Source organism: Myiozetetes cayanensis, unplaced genomic scaffold, assembly GCF_022539395.1.
Source record: "Myiozetetes cayanensis isolate MyiCay16 unplaced genomic scaffold, myiCay2020 scf9, whole genome shotgun sequence".
In the NCBI taxonomy this organism is placed as follows: Eukaryota; Metazoa; Chordata; class Aves; order Passeriformes; family Tyrannidae; genus Myiozetetes; species Myiozetetes cayanensis.
The window spans coordinates 16,207,838-16,226,763 of NW_026088185.1; the positions used below are offsets into that span (position 1 = coordinate 16,207,838).

Consider the following 18,926-nt stretch of genomic DNA (forward strand, 5'->3'; position numbering starts at 1 on the left):
CCCTGGTGCTGCTCACCAGGCCAGAGGCAGTGGGACATGGATGAGGCTCCCTCAAAAGAAGCAGAGTGCAGAGGGGCAGTTCAGCCCCACACTGGCTCCAGGGAGCTAACACAAAGCCTCATCTGCTTTTTGCAGCAGGGAAACTGCTGCAAACCCATTAAACCCATTACAGTGGGTTACTTTAAAGGCCAAACCAACCTACTAATCTGAACAGGAGAACCTACACGGCCTTGGCGAAGCTTGGTGCGCTCCTGACATCTCTCAACCAGTGCTGTCAGCAGCTCCTTATCCCAAACACTGCAGCAGCACTGCCAGCATTTAGAGGCCCTGACTCAGTAACCCTTTTATGGGTCTGGAGCAGATGGAGGGAGCAGGTAAGGAGAGGAAGGGGTGCTATGGCTCCTATTTGTGAAGAAAGGTAAGGGTAAGATCAGACCCAGGCCTGGCCTTGGCTGAGTAGCTGTTTTAAATAGGTGACTGGAGTTCATCACATCAGATGCTGTTGCAAAGGAGCTAAGTTCCTATTGAGTGTGAAAGGGTGTTGTTTATAATTTATGGGTTTTAAATGATGGGCCAAGAAAAAGTCTGGCTTGTGCCAAAGTGTATTTCTCCTCTGGATTGCTGATGCTTGTACAAACATTGTAAAAATGCCAGTGATCTCGCTGAAGTAACATTACTTCTAATAATTAGGTTATCATCACAGACTTCTATCACATTACAAACAAGACGCCTCTGCCAGTGTCATGGAGAAGAAAGTGAATTTATTTACAAGAAGATTCCCCCTCGCGCATGCTCCTCCTCCTCCTCCCCCACTGGAAACCAAGTCTGCAGACCCCGTCTTTCTGCTCAATATTAAAATAATTCAGGGCAGTGTGCCGGAGTAACACTGTGTTTGTGGTCAGGGTTCCTCTGAAATCCCCTTCTTCCTCAGATCTGGGGAAGGGCTATCTGTAAACAGCCTTTTCTTTCTTAGCAGATTTAATGAAGGACTAACAGTGTAAGTCAGAGCAGACACTGAAGAACAGCCTACAGAGCATGAAGCAAAAGGGAAAAGAGCACTGAGTTACCCTGCAGAAATGGTGGTGCCTTGATGTTTTGCAGACAGAAGCAGGTGATGCAAAATATATTGTGTTTTCAGGAACACACAAAAAAACCTACATGGACAATTTCAGTTGTGGGTGCATTGGTTACAGAAAGTTTTGAAGAGACAAACATATATATATATTTATGGAATATTATATAAGTATAAATCATGAGTAGTTTTTAGCATCACTTTTTATGTTGTTTGTATGTTTTGTTTAGTCCTGGATGGAGTTTCTAAGAACAATTTGTGTGAAAACTTCCATAGAAAACAGTTCTAGGGCTTAAAATGGTTAAAATATGTCCAAAAAAAAAGGTAGTTTATTCTCTTCTGTTTTGTTTACAGATCTATGACACATATATCCGAATTTGTTTGGTTAAAAGTGAAATTTAACAAAAGATACACTTTTCAGTTTAGCACAGCATTGTTAAAATCGCCCAGAGAGGAAACTAAAACCCTAAGTAATATTTTGAATTGTTACTGCTCAGCCGAACAGAAATACCAGATGGTGAAGAAGAAAGAAGGGATGAGAAAGCAAAGAAGAAAAAATAAAGAAAACTTGTCTGTATTGACCAGGATTGGAGGTGGTAAAATATTTCGCACAATAGGAATGCCAGGTCCTGTCATTAGAGGATGGAGTAGGAGCTGCAGTGTTTGTCAAACTAGAAAGTGACGCATCAGACACTTTGGTGGGGAATACAGAAGTTTGGATTAATCCTTAACACTTTCAGAAAGAGATAAGAATGCTTTTCTCAGAGCGACATGTACTGTCAGGAAGAGACTTTAATAACAGTGTTTACAAAAGAAATAATTCTGTAAATCCAGCGAGGGGTTCAATACAGCCATGTAACTATAGAGAAGGAAACACAAGGGTTCGGAGCATCGTTCCTTTTTTTTTTTTTCTCCTAGTTTTTTATCTTTTTTTTTTTCCTTCCCCTTGTTAACTGTCCTGTTCGTGTCAGAGGGAGGCGGCGGTGCCCCTCTGCCGCGGTCAGGCGGGGCAGGACCGTCCTCGTTGGGCGCCGGGGGAGCGCGGCGGCAGCACCCGGCCTCTGCCCGCACCCCGTCTCGGCGTCTCCCTTCGGCTGTGTGTATCTGATTGTCAATTTTCTTTCAAAGTTTATTTTTATGAAAAAAAAAAAAAAAAAACAACGAGGAAAAGCTTGGGCTTCCAAAGATGTCTAAAAATTGATTTATGGTTAGTATAAAGACAACAGTATAAAAATAACAAAGGAGGCGGCAGCTGCTGCACGGATTGCTATGGAGACCCTAATGAAATTAGCACTATCAGACGGTTTCTAATTTTTTTGCGCTCTAAGCTTCTAATTTCTATTTCAGATAGCCAGAGTGTAATTAAAAAAAAAAAAAAAGCCCACCGAAATAATAATATGTGCGATAGATACCCAGCCAATAAATAAATGTTAACCTCACCGAGGTTTTTGTATGCAGGATTTGATCTGAAACAAGATGGCCAATAGCTCCGCTTTGTAGATTGCCTCATCAAAGCGGCTGAGCTTCCAACTAAAGGTGGCTTCACCCGGCCGAGCCAGCTGCCAGCCAAGCCACCGAGGCGCTCGAGTGGGGCCAGCCTATTAGAAATAAATACTTTAAAAATACTCTCAATATTTTTTTAAGTGTAACGGCTCTTTGTGTGATGCCACAGTTTGTTTTACTCTATTAATGATTTACGACTTGCTGTCTTAATTAATCCTTACATAAACTACAAACACCAGCCACTGTTACAACTGTTCAAGACTACTCTCTCAACTAGCTCAGACCGATTATACTAAATAGGTGAAATGTAAGTCACCACGGACCTGAATCGCTCTCCCGAAGTACTGGTGAAGAAACTCTACAAATAGCCACATAAATACATTAAGACGAGGATAAATAATCAATGATACAAAAAATGTCTCGCTTAAAATAATAAATACATATCATTTAGTCCAATGTGATCCTTACATTACGGAGGAATTCATAAATTAATTTCTCTGAAATAAGCTTCCACGCGGGTGAGTTCCCACGGCTCACGACTGGTCTAAAACACCTCAGCATGACGCGCTGCTAACACTACGGCATCTCTAAGACTTACCTTCAAGTACATCATTACCAGCTTATCAGTCCCTCGGTTGGCAGTATATTGCACTGTCATGCTTAAAACAGCTCTAAGAGAAAGGCTCCTGCTCACGGACCTACTCAGGGGTGCGGAAGAAAGAAGGGAGCTGCTAGGGGAGACAAATCCACTAATACTGTTGGCACTCGAGAGCACAGTAACACTGTCCCGTCAGAAAAGTGAGGTAATGGAGAGGGGAGCGGGCCCCGCCGGCCGCCGCCCCGCTACAGATGCGTGAGCTTGGGCGCCTCCTGCATCCGTCCCTGAGAGGTGTGGTGAGAGGAGAGGTCCGTGTAGGTAGGGTGGGGGTCGCAAGGTCCGTGGTGGTGGCCGCCGGGGATCTGGGCGGCGCAGCTGTAGTCCACGCTGGCGGAGGAGGGGTGCTGCAGGTGCCCCAGGTTGAACATGGGGCCTGAGGCTGGCATCGAGTCTACGAAGTTGCCCCCTACGTAGACGGGACTGCCCTGCAGGCTGGGGTTGGCGAAGCCGCCGCCGCCGCCGCTCTGCATGGGGTGGGGGTCGTACTCCGCGCCCGCGTAGCGCTTCTGCTGCGGCAGGCAGCTGCTCAGCGGCGCCGTGTAGGCGGCCAGCCCGTACATACTCTGCTGGGACTTGGCGAAGGAGGTGGGCGAGGGCGCGTCGTAGCTGAGGCTGTTGACGCCGGAAAGCTGGCTGGAGTAGCCGACGTGGTTTGGGCCGCTCAGGGGGGGGCTGCGGTCCGGGGACTGTCCGACGGGGGAGTGCATGATGCCTTTGGCTTTTTGGTCCTTTTTGTACTTCATCCGGCGGTTCTGAAACCAGATCTTGATCTGCCGCTCGGTCAGGTTGAGCAGGTTGGCCATCTCCACACGGCGCGGTCGGCACAGGTAGCGGTTGAAGTGAAACTCCTTCTCCAGCTCCACCAGCTGCGCGCTGGTGTAGGCTGTGCGCACCCTCTTGGAGGCCGGCCCGGGGGGGCTCTTGTCCTCGCAGCTCTCTCCTACGGGGAAGAGGCACAAAGAGACGTTGGTCTCCCCAGAACCCCCCCCCTCTCCTTCCTCCCGGGATCCCTCGGAGCCCCGCCGTCCCCTCTCGCTCTGCCGGCGCCCAAGGAGTGGGCACAGGGAATCCGGGGGTGGCCTCCCACCCCTCTTTGCCCGACATACACACCCTCCCGCGGGTAGCTCCCCTCAGAGACCCCCAGCGGCCACCCGTCCAGGCGCTGCCAAGAGCCGTCGGGGCTGCGCCTGCGGCCGCTGGGCTGGTGGGGGAGCGAGGCGGGAGCCCCCAACCTGCCCCACCTACAGCGCCCGGAAGGGCCGGGACCCCCGAGCGGGGTATGGAGGCCATGGCAGCTGGAGGAGTAGGGGACAAGGCGCGGGACCAGGGGGCTCAGGCCGAGGGGCTCAGCCCCGCCCTCCCGGCCAAACAGCGGACCGGGGAGGGGATGTTGGGCTACCTGGGGGGGCGCAGGTGGTTTTCTGCTTGGAGTTCTGCCGGGACTCCTTCATCCAGGGGAATATCTGCTTGCTGAGAGTGGCGGTGGCCGAGCCCGAGGAGTTCGGGCCCCCTTTGGCTTTTTTCGGAGGGGGCACGCTGGGAGGGGGTGGGGGCGAGGAGGAAGGCGGCAGGGCCGGGGCTGCTGCTCCCCCATCCCCGGGGGCTGACTGCCCCCGGGGCCGCCCCCGCCCGGCCGCATGCAGCTCCCGCTCAGCTCGCTGCCCTTGTGGGCCGGGGCGCGGCCGGGCGCCGAGCCCTGGACGGAGCAGGCGGAGCCGGGGTACTCGCCGTCCAAGCCGGCCTGGCCGTAGGGCTGGTGGGCCGCGCTGTAGGGGTAGGCGTCGGCCTTGCTGTAGGTGTAGCCCCCGAAGAGCCCCGCGTTGTCATAGTAGGCGGCTTTCTGCATCCTCTGCTCTGCGATCGCCGAGGCCCGCGGCCCCCGCTCAAATAACATTGACCGCCGCCCTGCGCCTCACGTCGTCGGCCCAGGCCACTCGCAGCCACCTGGGGAGGGAAACAGCAGGGACACAAAAAAGGTTCAAAAAGGAGCCCGTCACTCCAGCACCTTCAGCCTCAGCCTCCCCACCATGGGAGGACTGAGAGACATCAAGGAAGGAGCAGAGGACGTCAAGAAAAGAGCAAGAGACACCAGATTAGGAGCAGGGAAGGAGCAGGGTCACCAGGCAGGAGTCCATGCAAACTGGGGCACCCCAGACAGAGAGCAGAATACACTAGGGAAGAACCGGGGCACAGCAATGAAAGAGTCACCCAAGAGCGATAGTGCAGGGGGGAACGGGGACACATTGGCAGGACTTCTACAGGCCACCTTTTGAGGCATTTTGGGGCATGTTTCATTGCTTTGTTTTGTCTTTGGACCGTTCCCTCTCGAGTTTGGCTAGATCGTTCCCCGCGGTTCTAGGCAAGGGCTCGCAGTGAGCAACTGTGCTGGGTGGTGTCCCCAGAGACCCACCGGCCCATTTCGGTCGGGAGTACCCACACCCCCCGCCCCACACGCGTGCGCACGGCCGTGCATGGCTGACATGATGGATGGAGCCCGGGCTGCGGCCGGGTAGAGGCAGAAAAATCCCGTCCCCTTTGTAAACCCGCCCTTCTTCTTCCCCTGGATTCCTCCAGAGTTAAAGTATAACCGGCGCCATTCACTCTCTTCACTTTGCACTATAAAGGAAGTCGCAGGTCAGCTCCCCTATTTTAATTCTGTGATTAATTAAATTTCCTCACCCAGCGTTTCTCGTCCCTTTTATTTGTACCCAGTAGAAAGAACCTGAGACATCTGAGATAATTTTTAGAGGGTTCTTTTCTTTTTCCAGCCTGCAAACTTATGGCCCTCCCCCACGCGCCCCCCTAGCTCCCACATCAGGCTGCTCACACCGAAAACGCAAGGTCCCCCTAGGGCAGATATATTGGGACACTGCTGTTACCTTCCTCCTTGCTGCTCCCAAAACTTCTCTGCTTTTTGTACAAGATGGAAACTGTTCCGCATTTTGTTGCGGCTTTTTAATATTGCCTCTTCCTATTTTTCTTGTTGGATAGGGCTTTTCTCCGACATTTTTGATAATTTTGTAAATTAACACAGACTTCACCTGGCAATGTAAGTGTATCTTAAGACTTGTTGTATTTCTGCAGGATTTAAGCCTATTAAAGTACCAGAGAAGAGTAGCTAGAAATTTTTGAACACTGTCCGATAATTATAATTATCCAGCCTATACTTAAACAATGCTATCACAGTACTCCTCTTTCTTCCCCAGCAATTGGTCCCGCCAAGTACCACTGATATGTTCTCTAAAATTCACCGAGAAACACATCTCTATAACCTCAGCGAGCTGCGATCTGCGGCCCCTATTGCAGGTTTACCCCGTGTCACAAACAGTCGGAGTCCTTTTCTTCCCTGAACAAAAGCTTGGGGTGATCTTTGAAGCAGATGGAAACGGGGAAAGAACTGTATTTCTCTCCTGGAAATTTTCAGTTTAAAAAGTCTATGGGAGTAGACGGTGGCCATACAGATGAGTTTTAATGTGCTGTGATAATCTGGACGAGTCTTGAAAGTATTTTTGTCTAAATATCTCTGTCACTCGTTTCCCACTTCTATCATCTACATTTTCGAGAGCAGTCTGGACTGAAGACTTTTGTTAGCACAACACTGCCTTAAACGTAGGCTTTTATGTGCCTTGTGAAATATAGTTCCCAAAAGAATACGCAGAATCTTAAGAAAGAATATTGCTGTTAAGCTGTTAAAAGCCTTATTTCTTTTCTGAAATACCAACTGCTTGTGAACTCTGCTTGAACCTAAAAAGGAGGCTATGGGCCATAAATCACATGGACAATGCTCAACTGTTTGGTGGCTCATCTTTAGATCTTAAAAAGAGAGAGAGGGAGAGAAAGAGTGAGACCTTTCCAGGGTTTGATTTTTCTACGAGTGCAAGGCCCGGGGTGATGTTTTTATAGGTAACACCAAAGCGGGGGCTCAACACTTGGTGGTTTGGCCAGAAACAGCCTCTAGGGGAAAAAAAAAAAAAAAAAAAAAAAAAAGTGACATCCAAATGGTGAGGCCGAGCTGTGGGAGGTGGGCTTGGAGGCACCGAGGGTAGGAAACCGCAAAGTATCCATGTCTGTGTTTCAGATTTCCCTTCCTCCTCTCCAGAAAGGTTTAACCTCATCTGAACTGTTAGGCGTTGCACGTGATAATGAGACTTTTTGTCCTGCCGCTGGTTCCAGCGCTTTTGGGGGACACCGACCCTCTCACATCTCTGACCGGGGAGCAGCCGGGAGCCCACGCGTCCACCCGCGCGTGTGCGCAGAACGCGGCTGGCCCACACTGACACCGGCCCGGCGCTGCCAGGCGCTTTCCTCCCGACACTTTTGTATTAAGCAGTTCTCTACTAAAACTTCCACTACACTTAATTCTGCTTCGGATCAATATCTAATATGATACCGAATAAATAAGAGGCGGTGAGAGCGGCCAGCGAAGCGGTTATTAAAGCAGCCGGAGCTCTCAGGGTGCATATCAATGCACCTGTCATTGTGGTTTGTAACAAAATTTATGACTACTAGCGCCGTGGCAGTAAACGCTCCGGCCAGGAATGAAAAGGAAAACACTTCCCAAGCCCCGGCACTTTCAGAAGTGCAAAGCAGCCGGCGCGTAGGAGGGAGCCCAGCAAAAGAATCCCCCTCTCGGCACGTTTCCCGGTCGCCGGCCCGGGGCAGCCCTGTATATAAGGAAAGCGCTGGAGCCGCCGCCGGACCTGGCCGCGGGCTGGGCACCCACTGCTGGGGCTGCGCTTGAGCCTCAGCCTGGGGATGTCTCGTCTTTGAGGGAGCTGAGAGCTCTGGGGAGCGCGAAAGGGCCCCGCGAGATACCGAGCAGTGGCCGCCGTGGGGCCTCTTAGACCAGCTAAGGAGTTCCCCCAGGGAGCCACCCGCTTCCCGCGGCTGGGTCCAGGGCTTGGCTGCTCCCCAGCCGGGCTCGGCTCCCGCGGAGCAGGGGCCGCTTTCTACGGGTTGTTCTTTATCTGACGTGGGGGGCGGTGGCGCGCCCCGGGTGCCGCCGGCCAGGACTCGACCAGGAGCCGCCGGGCTAGGCTGTGCTCCCTGCGACAGGCCTGTCGCGATAGGGGAAGCGAGAGATGGATGGAAAAGGAAATTTAGAGAACTCACCACACTTATGTTTTTTCTTGATTTTTGACTTTAACTGTGTTAGTAGGATCTTCAGGTTCCTTTGGATAATCCGTGGGCACGGACCTGCAACAGAAGTGATAACTCTCAGCGGAAACTGCTTTGTTTTGGACTTTCTTCCTTAGGACTTTGTTAATAAATGCACATCTCGTCCTCAGCCCCTCACCGTGTCTCTCTGTCCGCGTCAGATCTTTTACCAGACAAAGGGCAGATGTTTCTCTTCATTTATTAATAGCGCTTTGAGAGAGGCGGGGAGCAAACAAACGAGCAAAATACTCCGGTTGCGGGTCGGACCCGGGCAGTGCGGCCTGCAGCAGCCGCTCCGACGGGCCCCGCACCCCGGCCGCGAAGCCGCACCTGCCTCCCCGAGCACCCAGTGCGGGCCGAGACGCGGAGAGGCAGCGCACCAGGGTCCGGGAACGCCTTTGCAGGGGAGCTGCGGGCACCTTCGGTGGTCACAACCACCGTACCCGCATCCACGACCCGCGGAGCTCTCGGCGGAAACGAAGCTAGCGCGGGTTTCTCTCCATTTCTCCCCCCAGACCCCAACTAAGACAGACAGAAAGATAAGCGAAGAAGCCCCAGCACTGAAAATGCACTGCAAACATTTACTTCTCGAAATTAGTATTTTGCGTTTGGCTGTGCAATGTGTCGATTCAGGACTTTAAGAACTTAAGAGTGCCAGAAAATCCCCCACAAAGAAGCCCAGGTCATTATAAAGACGATATCTAGCCACCATAAGCCTTTGAAATGACCTTTGGCTCGTACAGCAATAACTCACCACTTAATGAACAACCAACGGAAGCGCCTCCGATAGCTCACAACACAACAGACCTTACAACTTTCCACCAAGTCTTCTCTCTCCCTAACCAAACTCAGTAGGATGCTACATTCCCCTTCCAAATCACCTTAATTTATGCTGGCAAACAGGAGTGAGGGAAGTGGAGCTTCATGATTACACATGATGCTCTCTCAGGTTCCTGGCCCGGGCCTGTCCCGGTAACGTCTTATATAATATATTCACGTGGGCGTACGTCAACTTTAAGTGCCTTATTTTTTTTCAAGATAATTCATTAGAAATAGCACTTTACAGGGTGTATGAAGGCAGCCTAAGTTGGGTTGCACCTTAGCCCCTGAGCGGAGAGATCATAATGTTGCAAACCGAGTTATTGTTTGCTGCTGTTGATTAACACGGTAAGTTTTCATTTTGTGCCTAATTAATTATCGACTTCTCATCCCTTTTCGTAGCAGCTTCTCAGCCTCACAAGCAATAGGTTTCTTGCTCTAGACATGCTTTGTTTAGACGGAGCTTGGCCAAATACCAAGATTTCCACGGCCACAGGAAGAGCCCCCAAAGTTTGTGCTGTGAAGAGAGGAGTCCGGGCATGCTGGAGTTGCGCTCGGCTCCCAGCACTCGGAGAGGACATTCCTAGAGCTAAACCCAGGGAAATCTTTAGAATTATTAAGGCGTGGGACCAATATAGGTATTATTGAAATTTTAGGTGAAGTTATAAGTGAGTGCTTCCATCGAGCCAAATGAAATGCTGCTTGCAGTAATTGGATTCAGCTGACTAACTTGGCAGGCCAGCAGCTTGGAGGCATACAGCTAAGAAAAATGTTCACTGCTTTTAACTTCTGATCGAGCTGAGCAACACGCAACAAAATATAAAAATAAAAAAATAAACACCTTAACTTTCTCTCTTTCCCTTCGCCTCCCACTCTGTTTCCCGCGGGGCACTCCGACCCCCGCCGAGGACTCGCCCGGGTGACTCGGGGCGGGCAGGGTCTGTTACAGCCTTACACAGGCTCCTGCTCGACAGCACAACGCCGGGCTTTACGCAGGGACTCTACAACAGACAACCGAGAGTTCACCCGGGCTCCACGCAGGCCACCAGTCAGTGGAAACAGGCGTTCCTGGGAGAGCCGGGCTAGTTGCAACAGCCCAAGAGGGAGCTGAGACGTAAGTGTATGCGGGGAGGCTGTGTGGTCGCTTCCAGACCCCCAGTTCGCCCAGAGAGGCACCGGTCCCCCCCAGGCATCTTCCCACAACCTTATTGATCAAACCACACAAACGCAGGACAAGAAACTTCTCAGTAGATAAATATCAAGCCGTGCTTCAAACGGCGTGTGTAACTCGAAGGCATGAGCATACCGGTAATAGCAGCACTAAAACAACTGGGGGAGGAAAACAACAACCACTAAGGAAAACGAATGCACGGAGAGGGGAAAGGTTCGGGAAGACACTTGGCACGAATATTTAAGAGACCCTGTATAAGAGCTACATTACCAATGAGCCTATTTTAAATCGCCCTTTACAAATCAACACGGCTACCCCCTGCCCGGCTATCCACGGCAACGCATTAACGTGATGCTCAATCTTACTTTAGCAATGGGAGCATCTAGCAAAGTTGTCTCTCCTTCGTTTCTTTGCTTATTTGTAATTCCCTTCCTGAAACCACCCAAAATTGGGAAAAAAGGATAGGATTAAACTTAATCCCCTAGCCTTTGGAAAGGACTTCACTTTTTATTTAAAGACCATAATACAAAGAAGATACAGCTTAAAACGTTCAAGGAGGTGGAAACCACTCCATATATTTGCAGCCACTATGGGCAGAGATTGCAAACAAATTCCAGATCATCTCTGAGTAAAGGTGATAACACAGCCCCTGCGGTTAAACGTCCCATTTTGTCATGCAGTTGCTTACCTGTGTATCAATTTATCATAAACCTGGATTCCTCACTTTTCAGGATCTGCGCTTGCAGTTCTTAGAATATATCCTTCACCCTTTGTCTGCAGACAATACTCTCCTAAACCTGATCTTGCGGTTTTACAGACATTTCCATACACCAGAATTCCCGATAGAACGAAAACAGGCTCAGGCTGAACTACCAATAAAAGAGAGCGAGTGGAAATCGGAATTTGTTGGGCTTTAAAAAAAAAAAAAAAAAAATCAACACACAACCCTTTAGCTATCAGCCTCCTGGAACCAACGACAGCAATTGGCCGGCTCCTGGTTTGTTTTGGTTTTAAATCGTGCGGCCATTGATGAATTTTGGGGGCGAGCAGGAGAAATCCCTTTATAATCAGAAATATAGGCACTGCCTTAAAATACAGGCATATTGGCCCACGTGATCGCAGAGCAGAGCGCCGGGGCCGAGGCTGGCGCGCTCCCCGCGCCCCCGCGCAGCGGGGCTGCTGCGCCGGGCCCCGCGGGGCGGGCGGCCCCCCGCGCCCCGGCCCGCCCGGCCGCGCTGCCCAGCCCGCGCTCCTCCCGCACCGCGGCCGCGCCGCCCGCACTTACGCGCCCCGCGGGGCCGGCGGAGACCGGGAAAAGGTGAATTCCGCGGGATGATCCCAGGGCGCAGAAATTCCCAGCGGAGACAGAGGAGGTATTTGGGACCGGCTGCGGCCGAGGGCCTGTGCCGAGGGCAGCTCCGCAGCAGCGCTGCTCTGGCGGACAGGCGCTGGGGCCCACTGGTGTGCGCGAATTTTTGCTTTCTCCGTACCGGGAAGATGTGGGGCAGCGGGGACTACCCGTCTGGAAGCTAAACAAGCGCTGGGAAAAAAACCCTTATGACATTTGTACGTGTGTGTGTCTGCCCTGATCCTGCCTCCCTTCTCTGTGTGTATGAAGAGACATAGAGCAAACCCGGTGTATATCCGTCATGTGTGCCCACAATGCTCCCTAACAATTCCAGTTCGGCAATATATATATATATACATACATATATATATATATACATATATATATACACACACAGACATACATTAGCTCCTCAGTTTGATTTTTCTAACATATCTGTAGCTATAAATACACCACACCTAATCTAACATCTGCTATGATTTCATTACCATCCGAAGCATGGGGATGTGACAGTAACGTATTACCTTACAATACTAACCATAAGTGCATTGTAACATTTATCTAAATTACATTGCTTTTCCTGACTTTGCAAACCAGTTATAAAAAGATTGGAGTCCAGTGATGGAAACATAAGTTCAATGTAAATTATTGTGTACGGCTTCGGATTTATAATCCTATATTTCTTCGAAATGATGCACTTAAATCTCGCCTCAAGTAAGAGGTAATGGTTCTTTATATCCTTTTCCGTCAGCCATATATTTCGGTGTCTGGGTAGTTTTGCCGAGCCCCCCACGCTCGCGTGTCTGTGTGTACATACAGCAACCCCTACACGCACAGCGTGTTCTGCATACTTGTGTACATACACACAAAGCCGAACATAATTCTGGCCGCTGTTTAGACATTTTGGATGACGGAGAGGTCTTTCGCTTCCTACACAAAAGTGCGAGAGAGAAGCTGGACACGAGCAAAGAGCATGAAGAGTATTCAGAAGAAAATGCCTTTTTGGAGGACGTTTCGGAACCCCATGGAAAAAAAGCCTCACAGCCCTAGGGTGTCTTTTGAGAGTATAGGGATTAAAAAAAAAAAAAAAAAGGACGAAATTTAACGTGAAAATGGAGGGGACGGCTGAAAGAAAGAAGCACCTTCGCCACCACCAGAATTGAGACATCGTAAAGGGGACTGAAAAAGTATTAAGGAAATGTTAATCCTTTGGATGGTGGGACTCCAGCTTTGCGCGAATTTGTCTCCAGTAAAGGATCTAAGACTTCTTCAATCGGAGCATATGTTCATAGAGCAATAAAACAGAAAGATTTACAGTCTCCGCCCGCCCCCCAGCAGCCTCGTACCCTTTCAGGAATTACTTATGATGATTTATAACAACAACTCCGGCAATTGTCAAACTGATAAAATAGCCCGGGCTATATGCGAGAATAAACGCTCTTATGAAAGGGCTGCGATTTATGTTCAGGTCCATTTTACTGCTTGTCTTGGTGGAGTTTGGTTTCTTTCCCGGCCCAATAGGATAATATAAAACTTCATTGATAAAAATGTAGGAGTTCTCGTGAAGTAGCAAATCTGTTCCTTAGTCACTAGCAAAGCACATAAACATTTGTCATCTTTGAATAATTGAATTAATGTGTTATTGTTTGAATGTATAATTCATAACATAGGAAACTTTGTCTCTGTCCTGCCACCGAAACGGAAGCAATAAAAAGCTACAATCTAGGTTTTTTTAGGAATTACTCCAGCAAGGGATAATAAAGTATATCCTGTTTGCAGAAGGTATTTCCAGTTGATTGGGATTTCACAGAGAAATCTCAGGCTCGTTGTCCATATTCTATGGAGTTGACAAGGAGTGGCTTTGTATAAAAACACAAATCCTATTTTCCCCTACTCCAGGCTATTGATCCGGGACTCCAAAGCCGGCATGCCCGGTTCGGGGGCTGGATTCGCCCGAGGTCCCCCGCAGCCCCGCGCCTGGCGCCGAGTCTCGGGCGAACAAGGACGGCGGGCAGGGCAGGAGCGGGCAGGGCGGCCGGGGCAGCGGGGCCAGAGCCGGCCTTTGTGCGGGCGGCGGGGGGAAGGCGCACTCGGCGCTGGCTCCGGCCCCGCTGTCAAAGACGCACGGCAAAATTTACGACCCTGCTTGCGAAGGAGCTGAGGGCCTTTCGCCGCCGCTGGGACCGGGCAGCGGCTGCCCTGACAGATGCATTGTTTCCTCCGCGCTGCTCCGCGCCTCCCCGCGCAGGCAGCCGCGGCCAGCGCCACCACCCCAGGAGGCGGGCGGGCGGTCAGCCTCCCTGCTCCGCGGTGCTCCGCGGCGCTCCGCGCTCGTCCTCTTTCCCCCGCTCCCTGGGAAGCAAAGGTCACCGCTTGCGCCCGGTCCGGTTCCCGGCCGCTGCCGAGCTGGAAATCAGGAAGCAGCGTGCCCTATTTGTCAAGTGTTTGACAGCTGAGTTCATTAAGGCTTAAATAAGGAGAAATAAAAGTAAAAAATATTTACGTACCGGGCGTCTCTTTTTCAGCAGCTACCAAAGAGCTAGGTGTGCAGGGAGAGGAACTGCACCCTTTGTATATTATATTCTTGGGATCTCTTCAGTTTTCAAGTCTGATAGAGTCCTTTGCTTGGCAGATTAATGACGACTCCGTGTTTCTTAAGGGACGTGCTGAATTAATTATTTCGCAAATCACGTGGTCAGGACTTGTAGAAATCTATTCTTATCATCTTCCTTGCACTTTGAAATTCTGCCTGTTATGACTGTTCCTAGCAAGATTATTTTGGTCTCTAGGCTTGGGGGGAAGGAGGAAAAAAAAAAAAAAAAAAAAGGAAAAGGAATCAGGGGAAAGGGCTAACAAACATGGCCGTTGGAAGCGGTGTGGCTCTGCACCGAGAGGTCCCTATTTACCGTACTGTACAGTGAGTGGGGTTTGCTATTGACTCTGCCTTTCCTCTTCATTCTTACCTTAACGACTAGTGGTGATATAATATACAGAACTGTATTGATGTATCGGGAGTAACAGGAGGAGCTATTAAACGAGAGAGAGAGAAAGTGTAATCACAAAATATGCCTCAATATTTAAACTTAGCGACTGTGTGCTTAGAAAGGCACCCTCACCCTTCCCTCCACACACTCGGGCAGTAGAGACACATGTCTTCTGCTGTGCACCCTGCTCCTTGCCTGGGCTGAGCCAGAGACTGTGTTTTTGGACTCGTGCCTTGACCACTCTCCAGGAGAGGACAAGCCCTCAGTGACAAGTACTTATGACAAAAATAGTGCAATCGACTTCTCCTGGCTAGATGTATGTGTTATTGTCTGAGGTGCTTACACAGGGGAGAAAAAAATGTTTGCCTTAGTTGCACGGGAAAGTTTAACATCTCCAAGTTTGTGTTTTCTCGTGATGTTTCCTTTGTATCCACTGTCAAAATAAGGATTACTGCTCAGGAAAAGCTACTCTCTACATTGCAATTTCAAATATCCGTTTCTTTCTTGAATTGGTTCCTTCCAGGACTCACCTAAAAGGCACACATCTGCGTGGGGATCGAGGTGACTTCAGGTGTGGCTCCTTGCCTCCTACCACACAGACAGAAATCCGGGAGTCATTCTAGGAGGGCTTGTTAAATGCAAAGCAGCAGCAAATGGATGACAGGCACTTTTAACTGCAGCCTAAAAGTAAATATAGACTCCAGCTTGGCCTAGAGTCACACCATTATGGCTGGGGCAAACAGCAAACCTGTTCAAAGGGACATTTGGAAGGATGCTATGCAGAGTCACTCATCTTTTAACACTGTAATGATGGGAGGGACCAGCATTTTCACAGAAGAGAGATCCACCTTGTAAGCACTGTTTGTTCAAGGTACAAACCAGAATCTATTTCGCTACACCTTTTATTATTTCAAAATTATATGGAGGTCTTACATCAAAACTACAGGCGACAGTTAGTATAAATAACGCTTTAATCAATGGCAGCAAAACGTCAGCAAAGTCTATAAAAAGCATCACACTTTAACAGAGATGAGAGTATTTGCTGAACAATGCGACCGTTTAACAAAGGCTCCAATGCACAACGTTCACCCATGATAAACAAAAATAACCAGCTTCACTTCATACACAAAATATCTCTGGGGAAGGGTTAAAACCACTAAAAAATAAACCTCAGGTTCGTTTTGCACAGGAGATAAGAACTAGTGGGTGCTCCTGGTCACTATTACAGACATTCCTGACCCATCAGAGCATTGGCAGCTGAAAACTACTTCTTTTTGGTACTTTCTGCCTCCACTTCAAGTATTCTCCGATTTTACAGCGCGATTACACCTATGTAAACCTATAGTGCCCCGGCCTCACTCAAAGAGTGCTTGCAAACAGGGTTGTAAGAGCTGTGCCTGCTGAACCCAACACTCGTCCCGGAGTTATTAACATTTCAAAAGACAATGAGACAAATTCTGCTCGCAGCTACATCCCTGTTTGACTTCAGTGGGCGGGGGAAGGTAATCTGGGAGCAGAAGTTGGTCCTTTAACTTCGGGAGCCATCTCGCCATCTCGGTCGATTAGAAGCAGCACAAAGCAAGGATTTGCTTATCCAAGACCATTATTTTCCAGAACTGTGCCACAGATGCCAAAGTAGGTGTCTCTCTCTCACACACACAACACATTTGCCCTGCTCCCAGCTAACTTATCATAGACTTAAAGTAAACAGCGGGAGTCCGGCTGGGGAATTTTCAAGAAGAGCAGCTAGAGAGGTTTTATTTCTCCCCCGTCACCTTCCTCCCACCCCCCCCGCCCCCCTTAATTTTCCTAGATTCGTATGAAGAGTGAAAGGATGGCTTTGAACAGCTCTGGAGAGGAAAGGCCACTACCGCAGGAACCTGATGTAACAAAACTTGAAAACTTGTCTCAGGAATTCCCTCCTCAAGCGCTGCTGCTAGCTGCTCTCCATACCAGAGAAAGAGAAGGGTAGTTTGGGTCCAAAAGGTTAAGGGTTTAGAGGTCACTCTTCCCGGCTGAAATACAACTAATCGAATAGAAAATTTGTCCTCTGGGTGAACCTGTTCCTGCAATTTAGCCGAACTTCAGTAAAATACCTTTTCAGCTTCTCAACGTGAAGGCGTCAGAAAAAAAGACGTCTTTACTATGTATGAACTCGGTGCTTTTTGTCATAGAAACAATGATGCGAATAATGCCGGAATATCCATCTTTAATATCACGACGTGGAGACATTCAAGTATTGCCATGTGCAAGTCTGAGAACTGGGCTAACCCTAAGGAAGAACAAAGAGTTTTCTCCAGGCTCTAAAACAAAAGACCAAGTCTTAAAGACACTTTGCGGACTTCTAGGGATGAGAAAAAGGCAGAAATTAACTGCTGGCCACAGTTAGCGCTGCAGAATACACCCCTGTTGAAAAGTTTGCCTTTTGTTTTCGGATTCATTTAATCCCATTTTGGCCACTGTTTTCCCGAGCGAGCCCAAAAGCCTTGAGTTCTCGATAGTAAGTACCCAGCCTGGAGAAGGGCACGTTAACTCAGCCCCTGCTTTTCCACCTCCCTTCAGTGTTTGCTATGAGTTTCCTTCTTTGCCCCTTTTCTCTTTAATAAAGGTATCACCTCGTTACAATTTCGACGATATGGTTCCTCTCCCCGGCTGCCCTGAGGGTATAGGTGATAAGGTCTGAGCTTTAAAATCGCCTGAGCGGAGGTGTAAGTGGCTGAGGGAGCTGGTTTGGTTGGCTTTCGTAGTTACAGCGCACTAAAACTTTGGCAACCAGCAGTCAGGAACAAATCAGTGAGTATTAGACGAGCTCTATTCCCATGCAAGCCTTTCCTCTTTCCATGAAAGCAACTTGCTAAGCTTTCCAACCGTTGCAGTCATGTGTCATGGTTTGCTTAAAAACAATCACTGTTCTTAAACCAAAAAAAACACAACAACACCAAAAATCTAAACAAACCCAAACCACAAAAATCCAACAGACCAAAATAAACCTAAACCAAAACAAGGCAGCAGCCAACATAGCCTATCTCTCTTTAGCAGAGAAGAAAATTGAAATCTGATTGAAATAATGTATTCAGTTTTCAGTTTTGAATGGCTCAGGTTATATCAGAAATCACATTAACTTTTCACTTTTTTTTTTTTTTTTGTGGTGGTTTTATTGTCTGTTTCGAGTTTGGTGGGATTTGGTTGTTTGGGTTTTGGGGGGGGTGTTTTTTGTGGTCTCCCCTCTTTTTTTTTTTTTTTTTTTTTTTTTTTTTTTTTTTTTCATTTTTAAATGAGGTATTGATGGTTTAAAGCATAGCGCTGAGTAGCAGACTTTGGAAACAGATTTCAAGCCTGTAAGCTCTGGATGGCACACGGTAAGGAGCAGGGACGCTTTTCCCATTCACAAAGGAGGGAAATAATAAAAACTAAAAAGGGGGAACAAGAAAGTTGTGTACGTTCAAGACAAGTAAACATTACATATGTGATCATGAGACTGGGAAGGAGAAACACTGTATTTCAGCTCCTCTTCCCCGTTTTTGGTTTGACTATTTTTCTTTTTGTTTTCACTCTTCTATGTAAAGAATAAATAAATACCCTAACACTATCAGAACATAAAATAACCCGTTTTCACTTAATTCCTATGCACACCTTCTGAGACGCTATGGAAATAAGCAAGTATTTTCATCACACCAAGAAAGGTAAAGCAGCGCAAAAAAAGTTCACATTTACTAGTCTTTATGTTCAAATAAAAGACTATACTATGGATTTCCTGTCCTCAACTTGCCCAAAATGCATCCGTGCCCAAATTACATGGGATAAAAAGACAATTAAAAGTATAAATCCCAGAATAAAGCATCCAATCTTCACTTTTGAATTCAAAACTGAAACACAGGACAGTTTCTTTTTCAATGATTTATTACTTTTTAAGGACAGAAGGTCTCATTTAATATTTTCCCAAATTCCCACTGCCTGCGTGATGGTTTGGTTTTTTCTCTTCCCTTTCTCTTTCTTTCCCCTTTTTTTGTTTTCCTTTTTTAGGTTGTGCTAGAAGAGGCAAATAAAATAAAGTCCAAAGTAGCGTCATTTTGTCTCCTTTGTACAACAGTACCTTAAAGAAAGATGACAGTTTCTCGTGTCCTTAGCTGCTACATGCAGGTTCTGCTTGGGCAGTGTCAGTTATGTACAGTACTGGTCAGAAGCGAAGGATGAAATGGAAAATTTCACCTCTT

General features: G+C 48.6%; 1 protein-coding gene across 1 annotated transcript; it reads right to left on the reverse strand.

Annotated features, from left to right (window-relative positions):
- Window positions 1-3,418: 3,418 nt before the first annotated feature.
- Window positions 3,419-5,127, reverse strand: HOXD3 (homeobox D3). Its single transcript, XM_050339842.1, is given in 3 exon segments — window positions 3,419-4,173; window positions 4,633-4,812; window positions 4,815-5,127. Coding segments are annotated over 3 exon segments (1,248 nt in total).
- Between the last annotated feature and the right edge of the window lie 13,799 nt (window positions 5,128-18,926).